This window comes from Tachysurus vachellii, chromosome 19, assembly GCF_030014155.1.
Source record: "Tachysurus vachellii isolate PV-2020 chromosome 19, HZAU_Pvac_v1, whole genome shotgun sequence".
NCBI lineage: Eukaryota > Metazoa > Chordata > Actinopteri > Siluriformes > Bagridae > Tachysurus > Tachysurus vachellii.
Window position 1 is genome coordinate 8,808,789 of NC_083478.1, and position 14,206 is coordinate 8,822,994.

A 14,206-nucleotide genomic window follows, 5' to 3' on the forward strand; every position below is an offset into this window, starting at 1 on the left:
GTCAATGTGGGTCACCTTGGTGCAGCATCGTAAGCAAGCGCCCTATTTAACTCCATAAAATTTCACTTTTTCACCAAGTGTTCAGAATACAAACTGCAACAAACACTAACAGAGGCACATTAAAGGTACTGTAGGGTCTCCGATGTTTGAAAGCCAGTGTTGACATCACTGAAACAAACACGCCCCTAACCCAAATGGGTCCCACCCCTGTATTGGTAGCTCCACCCACACATACATACGTAACCAAAGGCAACTACTGGAAAGAAATGTGTCTTTATCATAGCTGAAGGGAAGAACAATACGATTGCAGATAAACAAACAAGCAAAAATGACACACAAACATAATCATGCAATGCTAAAAGCTGTTACTAGCAAAACGCGGTTGTAGCTGCCTCTCTACATTACTACAATAGAAAAGAGGTGTTATTTGTGTAGTAACAGCGTTTAGCTCAGGAGTTATTGACTCGGGCAAACTTCCCACTTGGGGCAACTTCCCGCTCCTTCAGTTCCACCCAGCGCTGAAAGCTGATCCTATATTAACACGGGTCCTACTTCTTGCCTTATCGTAAGCCTTTCTTCACTTTCTTTCTTTGTTTTTATCCTCCATGGATAAAAAAACACTTTCTGCTAATGTCACACATGTGCACTGAACACTCTTGACAAGACCCGCCCCTTTCTGCTCATTGGCTACACGTTTGTTTTGATTTTTGTTTAGTTTGTCGGCCCAACTCAGTTTTCTGAAGCATTTCTCAAACATCGGAGACCCTACCTTTAAGGGCAGGAATCACTCTGCCTCATTCTTCTCTATTAATGTTTTGTTTATGATTGTGGGAGCAGCAGCTGATTAATGATATTACCTCGTCTGTGACTGTGTTACACGCTGTGTGTGAATTTATTTTTTAATCCATTTGGAATGTAAATTATTCCACTAAACCATCATTTTAGACCTTCTATAAGTTAGAAAGGATGTGATTGGAAAAGAAGCTTACTCTTCAACGTTAACTTGCTAGCTAGGTTGTTATCATGCATCCAGAAACCATAAGAATTGCACCATTTGCTTAAAAAAATGATAACATATGATATTAGCAGAGCTGGAAAAGAACGAAAATTGCACATCTGATAGACTGAGCAAAGACATTTCTGTTAAACGGCAAATAAAACAGTAAGGTGGCAGTGTTATGTGTAACCCTAACCCTAACCCAGGGTGTTTCATTAATCAGCACAGTTGGATTTACTGTCATTACTCTATTTGTTTGTTTTTTGGTGCTACCTTTTAGACCACACTACTCAAGTTAACTCTCAATGAGTAGTGATCCGGTTTGTTCATGTTCGTTTGAGTCTTGTGAAGCCTTGACTACCTATTACGGGTTTACTCTAGAAATTCGTTATATCGCCTATAGTCAAGCGTGACTAAATATTGTTTGAGGCTGTGTTCTTATTTAACGTCTTCCTGCTTCATCAGAATCTAAGGTCATGATCTGCTTGTGTGTTCTACTTCTTACTGAGTTCTTGAAGTTGTTTATTAGCCTGTTTGAGTAGTCATTTATATACAGTAGATTATCTGAATGGGTTTAATCCAAACTATATTAAACCCTAGAAATAATGCAAACTTGGACCTAATGTGGAAAGCTCATGAAAAAATAGCTTTGTACTGAAACCTAATCCCTTTTGAATTTGAATAGAATTGGAATAGGTTCATAAACTAAATCAGTACTATGTGTGTTAAAATAAAAACAGTACGATCTGTGCAATGTGTGTTATCTTTAAAAGGGGTTCGACCTTGAAAAAAGTTTGAGATGCCTAGGAAAGTTGCTGTTGCAGAATGGACTGGAACAGGAACGGATACGAGACCGTTGTGAGATCAGTGAGAAACAGATTCCCATAGACACATTCCAATAGTCAGCCATAATTACAAAAAAAATCCTAATCTGCACTGAGCACATATATGCAGATAGGTGAATTACTCTCACTCACTCACTCACTCATTTTCTACCGCTTATCCGAACTACCTCGGGTCTCCTTACATTTACATTTACATTTACAGCATTTGGCAGACGCCCTTATCCAGAGCGACGTACATAAGTGCTTAAATCTCTAACATTGAATACATTAATGCTGGATCACTAAGTTACATACTTAAGATACCATGAGTTTAAAACATTTGTTCAAAGTTACAATGAAAGTGTCAAAGGTGTGTTTTTTTTTTTTTTTTTTTTTTTTTTATTTAAATGCAAAAGATAATGAAAGAAGTGCTAGTTGAAGTGTTTCCTGAATAAGTAGGTCTTCAACCACCGCTTGAAAATAGCCAGTGACTCAGCTGTCCGGACCTCTAGGGGAAGTTCGTTCCACCACCTTGGTGCCAGTACAGAGAAGAGTCTTGTAGTATACTTGCCTCTTACCCTGAGAGATGGTGGAACCAGTCGAGCAGTGCTGGTAGATCGGAGGGTGCGGGGTGCAGTGCGAGGAGTGATGAGGGCTTTGAGGTAAGAGGGAGCTGGTCCATTTTTGGCTTTGTAGGCCAGCATCAGTGTTTTGAATCTGATGCGTGCAGCTACCGGAAGCCAGTGGAGGGATCGCAGCAGCGGGGTGGTATGAGAGAACTTTGGCAGGTTGAAAACAAGCTGGGCAGCTGCATTTTGGATCATTTGCAGAGGACGGATTGCGTTCATAGGTAGACCTGCCAGCAGTGCATTGCAGTAATCCAGTCTAGAAATGACAAGAGACTGAACAAGTACCTGAGCAGCCTGTGTGGACAGAAATGGTCGAATCCTTCTAATGTTGTAGAGAAGAAACCGACATGAGCGAGTCACATTAGCAACATGAGAGGAAAAGGACAGTTGATTGTCCATGGTTACCCCAAGGTTGCGAGCTGTGGCTGAAGGGGAGATCAGATCGTTGTGCAAGGATATAGCAAGATCATGACCTGGGGATGAATCACCTGGGATGAAGAGCAGCTCAGTTTTGCTAGGATTAAGCTTTAACTGATGAGCAGTCATCCATGATGAAATTTCTGCCAGACATGCAGAGATCCGGTCAGAAGCTGTGGCATCTGCGGGTGGGAAAGAGAAGATAAGTTGTGTATCATCAGCATAGCAGTGGTAAGAGAACCCATGTGAGGAAATAACTTCACCAAGAGAGTGAGTATACAGGGAGAAAAGAAGAGGACCAAGTACTGAGCCTTGTGGGACGCCAGTGGAGAGTCTGCGTGGAGCAGATGTCACTCCCCTCCATGTTACCTGATATGAGCGTCCTTCCAGGTAGGAAGCGAACCATTCCCAAGCTGATCCGCATATCCCAAGACTCCTGAGGGTGGCTAAGAGAGTCTTATGGTTAACCGTATCAAACGCTGCTGAAAGGTCAAGGAGGATAAGGACGGATGAGAGATTGGCTGATCTAGCAGCATGTAGTTTCTCAGAGACATCTAAAAGGGCTGTCTCTGTGGAATGAGCTGCTTTAAAGCCAGACTGGTTGGGGTCTTGGAGGTTGTTCTGTGAGAGATAGACAGACAGTTGATTAAAGACAATGCGTTCAAGAATTTTTGAAAGAAACGAGAGAAGTGATACCGGTCTGTAGTTACTGATGTCTGATGGATCCAGAGCAGGTTTCTTCAGGATGGGAATAACCCTTGCTCTCTTGAAGGTAGTTGGTACCTGACCAGATGCTATGGATCTATTGGTGATAGTTGTAATGAAGGGCAGAAGGTCTTGCGAGATGGTCTGCAGCAAAGTGGAAGGGAGTGGATCCAATGGGCAGGTGGTAGGATTGCAAGACTGGATGAGTTTTAGAATCTCTTCTGCTGTTACAGTTGAGAAATGTGACAACAAAGGTGTAGGGGAGTCCATACTCTGAGATGTAAGTGCAGTCGGGGCTGAAGTGAAGGTCCGGCAGATTTCCTCAATCTTCTCCTGGTAGAAAGAAGCAAAGTCTTCTGCAGTCAGGGAGGATGAAGAAGGTGGAGCCGGGGGGTTGAGCAGAGAAGAGATGATGTTGTGGAATTTCCGAGGGTCATGTGAGGAAGCTTCAAGCTTTTCCTTGTAGAAGGAAGTCTTGGCAGAAGTCACATCTGAGGAGAACTTGGCCATGAGTGTTCGGTAAGAATCAAGATCTGCATCAAGTTGTGATTTCTTCCACTTTCTCTCTGATGATCTTAGCTCTCTTCGATTGTTGCGCAGCACATCTGAAAGCCAAGGAGCAGAACAAGAAGTTTTCTTGGGTTTAGTGGACATAGGGCAGAGGAAGTCCATAGTTGAGGAAAGAGATGAGAGGAAAGTATCTGTGGCCGAGTCCAAGGGCAGTGAGGAAAAAGACTCAGGATCAGGAAGGGAAGAAAGAGTGCCAGAAGCTACAGAAGGAGGGGAGACAGAGTAAAGGTTGCGGCGGGTAAGAGCGAGGGGGTGAGAGGTAGTTTTAGGTAGGGTAGGGAGAGTGATGGTAAAGGATACCAGGTGATGATCAGAGACGTGTAGTGGGGTAGCAGTCACGTCTGTAGCTGGAGAAGGACGGGTGAAAACCAGGTCCAGCACATTGCCTCCTTTGTGTGTGGGGATGTAGCTGTTGAGTGTGAGTGTGAATGAGTCAAGAAGAGACAGGAGGGAAGAAGAATGTAGCTTGTCAGAGGGGAGGTTGAAGTCACCAAGCACTGTCAGGGGGGAGCTATCAGAAGGGAAAGCACTAAGCAGTGTGTCCATTTCTTCCAAGAAGTCACCTAGGGGACCAGGAGGGCGGTAAACAACAATGATAACAAGGTTAATTGGAGAGGTAACTGAAATGGCATGGAATTCAAAAGAGGAGATGGTTAAATGAGACAAGAGGAGAGGTGTAAAGCACCATTTCTTTGACAGCAATAAACCTGTACCACCACCCCTGCCTGTTTCTCGTGGTGAGTGAGAGAAAGCATAGGCAGAGGATAAAGCAGCTGGTGTAGCAGTGTTCTGTGGGGATATCCAGGTCTCTGTTAGCGCAAGAAAATCAAAGGAGTAATGGGAAGTTAAAGCAGAGATAAAATCAGCTTTTTTCACAGCAGACTGGCAATTCCAGAGCCCACCTACCACCACTGTTTGAGACTTACACAACAGAGGAGGGTAGATGAGGTTACTGGGATTGTGACCTCTGCTCTGTGGACGAGAGTGTCTGCGAGTGTAGGAATTGAGTACAGAGATGGGTTTAAGGCACATATTTGCAGTCAAGAGTGAGAATTATCCTCTGCGAGTGTAGGAATTGAGTACAGAGATGGGTTTAAGGCACATATTTGCAGTCAAGAGTGAGAATTATCCTTGGCATCTCAGGCGTCATTGGGCATCAAGGCAGGATACACCCTGGACGGAGTGCCAACCCATCGCAGGGCACACACACTCTCATTCACTCACACTCTCACACACTACGGACAATTTTCCAGAGATGCCAATCAACCTTCCATGCATATCTTTGGACCGGGGAGGAAACCGGAGTACCCGGAGGAAACCCCCGAGGCACGGGGAGAACATGCAAACTCCACACACACAAGGCGGAGGCGGGAATCGAACCCCCAACCCTGGAGGTGTGAGGCGAATGTACTAACCACCAAGCCACCGTGTCCCCCTATTACATAAGTAGTAATAAATAAAATTAATCTTCAAATTACATACATACAGTACATACATACATACATACATACATACATACATACATATGTGTGTGCGTGTGCGTGTGCATGTGCGTGTGTGTGATTTGAAGATTAATTGAAACTGACCAACTTTTATAAGAAGCTCAATCATATGTTGAGAACAGAATCTAAAAACAAACTAGGCTGAAGCCTGACACTTGTGAAATTAATGGGGTGAGCTTATGAAGCAGAAAGCAAAGATATATAACACATCATCAGTCACAGTCATATTAATAGAATTGAGCTGCCACTCAAGACAATCCAGGCCTCAATTACAGTTTACCAAAGACGTCTAAACTGGAACTACGATCAGAGGTGAGGTGTTATTTTTGAGTGAGTATTACAGATCATGTGGCAAATACTGGCTCATGCTGACATATTTCCTGTCGGATAAACATAAAAGGGGAAGAGCTAAGTATTTCAGTCTAATGGGTTACAGAAAACAAAGCAGCATTTGAGGATCGTTAAATCCACATGTTAATAATAATAATCACATTTTTCAGAATGAAAATATTTTTTCCACGTGTGACTCCTTTATTAAGGTATAGGAATCATTTGAAAAATGAATCAAATAAAACATGAACTAAAACAAAGAGTGCTAAACTAATAGCAATTTAATTTGTGATTATGTGATTTTGTAGGACATGTTTACTTGTTTACGTGTGCAGCATAGACGGTATTTTCTTGTTTCTGTTACTTGATCACATAGGAGCATATCGTCATGAGAAATGCATTGATTTTTCTATATGGGTAAAAATAATCACTGAACTTGTTAAAGAAACCTAACAGAAAGATTAAAAAAAATATATATAAGGCCTTAATACCTAATGATCTCTTCATAAGTGTATAGTGTGTAGTTTTGTGAATGCCATAGCAATTTACATCACAATCTACATGACAGATTCATAGCTTCACTCACAATAAACTCAGGCCAGTTCATTCCTGGCTCATAGTAGCACCACAATAAAAAATAAAGAGGAAGTGCCTTCAGAAACACTAACACAGTGAATCTACAGGGATGTCTGTTGAAAGGGGCATTTTGTACACCCCATATTTTGTTCATGAGGAACTCATTAAACATGAAAAGCACATAACCAGCAGCATGAACCACACTATAGTATTTGGACTATGATTGGAGTGAACTCTAAGCAGGACCAGATTTTTTTAGCACTGATCCCCCAAAGTCTAGATACAGCTCTGTAGGCATGCTTTGAGGGTTTGAAGAGCTGAGCAAGCATGTCATATACTATATAAAGAGCGAGGAAGAGAGAGAGAGAGAGAGAGAGAGAGAGAGAGAGAGAGAGAGACTTTTAAGACCTATGCTTATGTTTGTGTATTCAGTAAATTAGTGTTAATCTTTAGAAAGCTGAAGCATTAAATATATATAATGAATATATAACAAAAATAATTGCTATTCTCTGGCATCAGGAAGTCCTACAGGCTTTCCTTTTTTTCACTAAAAGGCTCCAGGCTGGGCCCCGAAAGAACAGGAGGTAATTATTTATTAACATGCATGCAATTTAAGCCTTCCATGTCTAATGAAATCACATCACATCACATCTGATCCACATCATATCTGATACATCACATCAGGCGCATCCTGTATCAAAGGTATGAGGCATGTATAAACTCAGCCAGTATCTCAGTGGAGGATGTTTAGGAGGACATCATCACAAGCCTGTGACTGTTGCTGCAATATGTGATATTTTCTAGTGAATATAGTCTGATCTATTTTTTTTACAATGTAAACAAACTAGTTGATTTTAAACCACTGTAACCCTGCCACTGTAACCTTATCACCACTGTAACCTTATCAGGTAATCATGTAAATAAGAATTGTTTTTATTTGCCTGGTTAGATGAAGGGGTCAATTAAATATAATTTCAAATGTGATATTTCTACTCTTCTTTAGGTGATTCAAAATTAATTGATATTTAATGTACATACCTTAAAAAAAGCTACCAGAGCATAACTGAAGGACAGATGTGGTAACGTGCATTTGGTGAATACGTTTAGATAAGAACATGCATGTGATATTCTTTATAAAGATAAAAGTATAGAGAGCTGAACACTACCAAATGAACCCATTAACTTAAAGTCAACATTGCTGAACAATGAAAGCACCGCCTCAGGGGATCCCTCAGGCGTCAGGACTAAAACACAGCACTAAGTGCCCTGCCTCATCATTAATCTACCCCTGATCATATTGATTCAAAAACCCTGTCAAATGCAAGCATCTTAGTTAAAAAAGGATATTTTTTTAACTAAGATGCTTTTATATAATATTTTTCTCGTTTTAATCCAAATTAGTTTCGAATTGCTTTAAATAAATGGCAACAAGAAAGGAAACAAATAAATTTTATAGCATAATGCAGCTTTGCCCTTTTGACTTCCAATAAAATCCTAACTGCTGTACCTAGTTAGCTAGTTTTCAGCACGGCAGGAACAGATCTTAAAACACCACCATCATAATGAGACAGAAAACAGTACCGTGTACATTGCTTTCAGCTAGACACAGAGAAAGTCTGAGGTTAGTGTGTGTCAGTTGCCTCAGTATCAGATTTGTTTATGAACCTCAGGAGGGAATCCACCTTTGAGTAATGGAGGGTGGAATACACTACAAAAGCTAATGAGCTACAGTTGAGTGCAAATATTTGCACTCACCCCCACAGCTGGAAAATGTATCACTGTTATTCAATTGAACTTCAATCAAGAATTAATTCTAGAAAATTGGAAAATTAAATGTGGGTATATCCTGCAACAAGACAATGATTTAAAGAAGAAGGAAAACAGAAAAACATTTTTAATCCCATAACAACTCACTTGGTGTCCTTATATATGGTGGCAGTTACAAAAGCAAAAGGATGAAATTATTTTATTTATTAAGCATCATCATTAAACATTTCGCATAAAAGCATTAAAGCATAATAATCTACTGAACCACGTTGTTATCGATATATATATATATATATTTTTTTGTCTCTACCTTGTGTTTGTTACCAATCAGTAGAATTTCTTTCTTGTCTTGGACATGAAAATCAGTTTTACATAACTGCTCACTTTAGATTCCTTTATGTTTTTAGCATATGCACAATTTCAGACCCATCAACTGCTCCAGCAACACAAGCAGCAGTTTGTGATCCAGCAACAACCCCAGCTGCCTCAGAACAGCATCCAGACACAAGGCCAAGCCGTTCAAACTGTAGCTGTTCAACCTGCTTTAGCAGGTCAACAGTGTGCCATCCCTGTGCTGCCCAAACCACTTGCTCAGCAAGCCTCCATCTTCCATTCGACTGTGAGTCCTAGAATGCTAAACGGTCAGTCTCCCGTGTTAAATGCCAGCAAAGTCAAACAGGTGCAACTAACTGCCATCAAGCTCCAATTCCAGCCTCCGCCATCCCAAGTAAGGCAGGTTCAAACATATTTCTGACAACTTTTACATGCTTTATTGATTTTAACCTTTCTCTCTGTGCTTTCTGTTCTGATGCTAAATTTCAGACTACAGTGACAACACAGGATAAATCTGACAAGGAGAACGCTGTTCCTCCTGCAGTAAGAGACGACTGCCTTTGCCAAAGTGATCAGCAGCTGCTATGCCAACCAGCGCAAGAGCCAGCCGTGACTGAACAATGCTTATATGATGGCAGCCAGCTGACAGTGAACGCAGAAGGTAGTCCTATATTCTCAGTTATTACCCAGAATCATTAATGAATGTAATGTAACTTTTGCTTGAAATGGATAAGCTGAAGAGAGAGAGAGAAGCCATATTATAAATGGATTTTAGCAATTCTCGATACTAATCATAAAGTCACAAAAAACATAACTAATTCTGATACACAACTGAACATTAATCTGGTTAAGAAAAAAACCCAGACTAAAATTACAGTGCCAAGCTTGGTTGAAATGGCCAGGAGGCACGGTGTCTACTGTGTCACTGCCATCTGTAGGCTTGCCATGCGAAACAAAAAAGCCCTCCCTGCTCTGTCTCTCCTCTCAAGTGGAAGAGTAGATCTGTCACGCCCCAGTGTCTATTGTCCAGTCTAGGCACTTGCTAGAATGTGACAGCTTTTGCCATAATTAGGGTGAGGGGCGCAGCTTTGCTATTCCCAGTGGGCTCTGGGAATAAAGGTGGACACACTTTATCTGTCTGGCAGGTGTAGCTGAACCCTATGCATTCAGACATTCAAAAATGAGTGATGAGTAATTGCTCTTTTATAAAAGCAACAAGCCTTAAATGCTTTAGGAGGTAGTCTGGAAAAGGCTTTTTATGTGCATGCAGTTAAAAGATAAATATCTTTAATCATGTGAAGCTGGCCAACCTGGGTCAGAAAAGCTGTGTTTAAAATGTCGATAGATAGATTATTACATCATTGTTATATAAATACTGTTTCCTAGAAACACTATTGAATATATTCAGCCAAAGCTGGGTATAAATGATGTATGTCTGGGGTCTCAAGTTTAAGTTCAAAGAATAAGGCAAACAGAATTTTTTTGTGTGGCAAATAAAGCATTATTTAGAAAGTAACCGGAACAGGTTTTTATAACAAAAGGTGATTGTCTGTAGGAGTCAGAATAAAGCAATTTTAAGAAAATATCAATTCAAGTGCAAAGATCCAGGATCACCAAATGTTAAATCATGCAACATTAAATCCCAAGAACTCAAGCTGTGCTGTTTCGACTCCCACCTGCTGACTATGGGAATAGATAGACTTGCATATCTACTGAGAGATAGGATTTCCATACAGATAAAGTGTCACCATTGCTTTCTCTTTGTGTATGTGGAAGCCAAGACCCCTTATCCAAACAGTTGTTTCAGGGCTCTTATTACTTACCGTGGACAATAGTTTAGACTATCTGATAACCTTTTGCAGTCTGTGCTGTGTACAATTGAGGCTGCTATATTGTTTTCAGTGTAGATACAGTTGAGTACAACAGTTTGCATGACCTATTGTTTCTGAGTGAAAAAACTAATTGTTACAACCTTTAAATTTCCATGTATATATTATCTCCTATCAAATGAAATTTGGTGTATCATATAGCATAAAAATAATAAATTAAATTAAACTAATAAAAAAACTAATAAAAAATCTAAATAATTGGAAAGAAATCAGCAGAAATTAAGGCTTTGGCATGACTTTCTTGGTATCCAGACCAGATCTGAAGACTGGGGCAGTGCAGCGGAGAAGCTGCACTGTTGTGACCTCACACTAGTGTTGTCACAAGTTTGAGCCTGAGCTGAGATATACCTGTTCTCCCCAGGTTGGGATGAGTTCTCTTAAATTCTTTGTTTCCTCCCAAATCTCAGTAATGAAAATGAATGAGTATAGGTTTATAGTTATTTGAGATAGGGAGATTTTTGGATGACTTTTAAACTGATATCGTTTTTAAGCCTTCACTCACTGTTATTACTGTAACATACAGTGGTGAAGAAAAATCTCTGAAACATAAATCATAATTGTTTTTGTATAAATCACATTGCTATGTTTTAATTTTGTCCTGAGGGCATGCAAACTTTTGCATAGAGCTGGATGTGGTAGCCTAGTGGTTAAGGTGTTCTGCAGATCAGAAGGTCATGGGTTTGAATCCCAGGGCTGTCACTGCTGGGGCCCCTGAGCAAGGCCCTTAACCCTTGAATGTGTATCACAGTTATCTTAATAAACTGGTGTTGTAGTGAAATATAAACAAATCTGTGATTGAAAAATCTTAATAATTGAGGCATTATTATTATTTTTTTTTTACAAATAATATTGATTTAACAGGCACATTGTTGTATAGTTGTTATTTGCTTTTGACTATACGGGAGGTAGTTAAGCCTCGTAAACAGCTATAAAGCTCAAAATAATCTGAGACGCCTTTTTAATCCCTTTTTTCTTGTCCCTTGCCTTCGTCGTGCAGCCGCTTAATTATCTCATCCAATCAGAAAATGCTCTCGCTTGTAAACACATCTTCCCATTGGCTGAAATGTCGAGTGCGCGTTCTCGCGTTCTCGGTCGCGCGCTCTTCCTTCTCACTTCCCCCATATACAAAGGGGATTAGAGCGCGCGCGTCACTCGCGCACACCGAGTCGCTCGCTTTAACCAAGTAAATTCGTCCAAAAAAAAAAAAAAGTTTCACCACGGGTCCTAACGCGCTTTACGGAGTCAGCGTGCACCTCTGTGGAATACCTGGAAGTTTGGTGAACGCTTCAAAGCTTTACGGCTTGTGTGTGTCTTCACGAGCTGTTGCCCGGAGTCTCGAGCGGAACAAAGGCGCGTGGCTGCTGGACACCGGAGACGCTGTATGTGAGCGCGTGGCTCTACATCATGCTTGTGTGATTAAAACAATGACCGAGTTGTTTATTTTACACGCTTAACTCGAGAAAGCCGAAGTTAGGAAACAGTGCTGTTGCGTTAAGTGGTGTTAATCGAGTCTCTAGAGCATATAAAGTAAACACACGAGCTGCACGAGGAAGCGTGGCAGTCAAGAAAAGTCCAGAAAAAGTGATGCATCTGTTGTTTTTTCTCATCTAATCTTAATCTTTATGAAAGAGATCATGTTTGTGAACTGCAGAGAAAGTGCTCTGACCCGACTGGCATGTTATGCACGTGAGAAAACTGGTGCACGTCACTATAAATGTACTACTGCAATCTGGATATGATGTACAATCTGTAGAATAAACAAATGTTTATCAGCATAAATCTCTGCATAAAAGTGTATCATCTAAATCTCATCTAACTATGATTCGTTGTGCTCCTTTTTTTCCTGCAAAAACTTCATGGTGAAAATTTTGCACATGTGAAATCAGATGTGTTTATAAATTTTAGGAAATTCTCCATTTCAAGAACAATGAGACATCTTTTTAGAGTATAACCCAAGGGCATTGTCCTTATTCCCTATAACTATGTAGTGCGTTATGGGCATTATGTACTGACTAGGAACTGCCTTTGTACCCAGTGCAATATATTACACGAGTTATGATGTTATTATGATGCATACAAAAAAGATTTTTTGTATGCTAAAGTGTTAAAAAGTATTGCATAAGAGATCGCTTTTCAGACCAAAAACATGTGAAGTTTCCTGGGTTTTGCATGCAAAAACAAACAAACAAAAAAATAGAAACACATGATACAGTCAAAGTCTCCATCTCTGGAGAATCTGCCAAAGTTCTTTTGATCAGTAAAAGTTACCAGTCAATAAAACTTTCTCCTTTCCTTATAAAACTTTTTCTTTAGAAAAAAGGGTTATAGCACCAAATATTGGCATATTTATATATATTTCTTTTGAGTGGAAAGATCTAATTTCAGTATTTCTTTGCATGTACAAGGTGGGGTGCAAAAGTCTGAGACTAGATTGAAAATCTGGAAGATAAATTGGAAATAACGGTGGCTTCAGAATATTTAAACGTATTAACATTCCAGATTCTGCATCATTTCTAGGTCCCTGTTTTAACATAAGTACATTTGTGATATTGACCATGTTAATTGCTTAGTACAAAAGCTCAGGTTTTCCTAATGCTTACTAGCTCCTTTTGAAGCATGTGTTTAAATGACACTACAATGGCTCAGATCTAAAATGGATCATTGAGTCTTGCATAAACTTATGGAGTCCATGCCAGTTTGAGTGCACTTGTCATTATAGCAAACAAAAAAGGACCTTTCTAATATTCTTCTGTTCATGCGAGTTGTTGTCAGTAATATTCCTTGTAATGGAAACACATTACAGAAAAAGAATACACATTAGAATTTCTTTTTTTTACTAGTGGTCTCAGACTTTTGGTCTCATAAATAAAACCATATCATGTTTAATCTTTCCAGATTACAGTACATTGGAATATAAACCACAATACTTTCTGAAATGGATGCAAAACTCTAAAATACTGATTTATGTGTTTTAAATGTGCATGCAGCCTGCCTTTGTCAGTCATGTATGCTTTGCAAAGTGTTAATTACTGTATGAGCAGTTTACTACGGAAGTCTCCATTGAGTAATGCACGCTGTCGCCCTACAGGCCCAGACTCTGCAGTTCCTGTTACTGCGGCTGCACTGGTGTGTGTGAATGTGAATGGTAACCCAGCCATGACTTCGGGCAGCGGGAACAACGCGCCCACAGTGACCGGCAGCACCCCGCACAACGGCCAAAGCAAAACCCCACAAGCCATCGTCAAGCCCCAGATCCTCACGCATGTAATTGAGGGCTTTGTTATCCAGGAGGGAGCAGAGCCGTTCCCCGTGAGTGCCTGACTCGGTCTTTCTGACTGATTTACATCAATTTTCCAATGATGAAGTCTTCAGCCTGTATCAAGTCATTCCAATTTTGGCAGAAGCTAGATATAAATAGAAGCATGCTGCCCTCTAGTGGACGATTTAAAACCACAGCTTAAATATTTACTGCATAGTGGTTTGGAGTGAGTGAAAGATGTCAAAGGAAAAGCACAGCAAATTGTGATACGCAGGGTTTTTTTCTACCAGAGAGTACAGCATTCCCATTTACACTTGTACTATAATTAAATAAAGCGGAGTTAACTGAGAACGGTGTAGAAAACGCTAAACACACAGTGAGCGGTCCGAGCTGACAGGAAGGGTCACT

At 40.3% G+C, this 14,206-nt stretch overlaps 1 protein-coding gene across 5 annotated transcripts in view; it reads left to right on the top strand.

Annotated features, from left to right (window-relative positions):
* Positions 1–14,206, top strand: part of phc2a (polyhomeotic homolog 2a (Drosophila)) — a 41,590-nt gene that overhangs the window by 23,974 nt on the left and 3,410 nt on the right. For 3 of the 5 annotated variants that reach the window (XM_060893629.1, XM_060893628.1, XM_060893630.1), the window contains exons 9-11: positions 8,725–9,044; positions 9,140–9,311; positions 13,628–13,848. In XM_060893629.1, coding sequence (XP_060749612.1) covers positions 8,725–9,044; positions 9,140–9,311; positions 13,628–13,848 — 713 coding nt within the window. Of the gene's footprint in view, positions 1–8,724; positions 9,045–9,139; positions 9,312–11,670; positions 11,923–13,627; positions 13,849–14,206 lie in introns of those variants that run through there. The other 2 variants (XM_060893632.1, XM_060893631.1) reach the window with 2 other exon arrangements.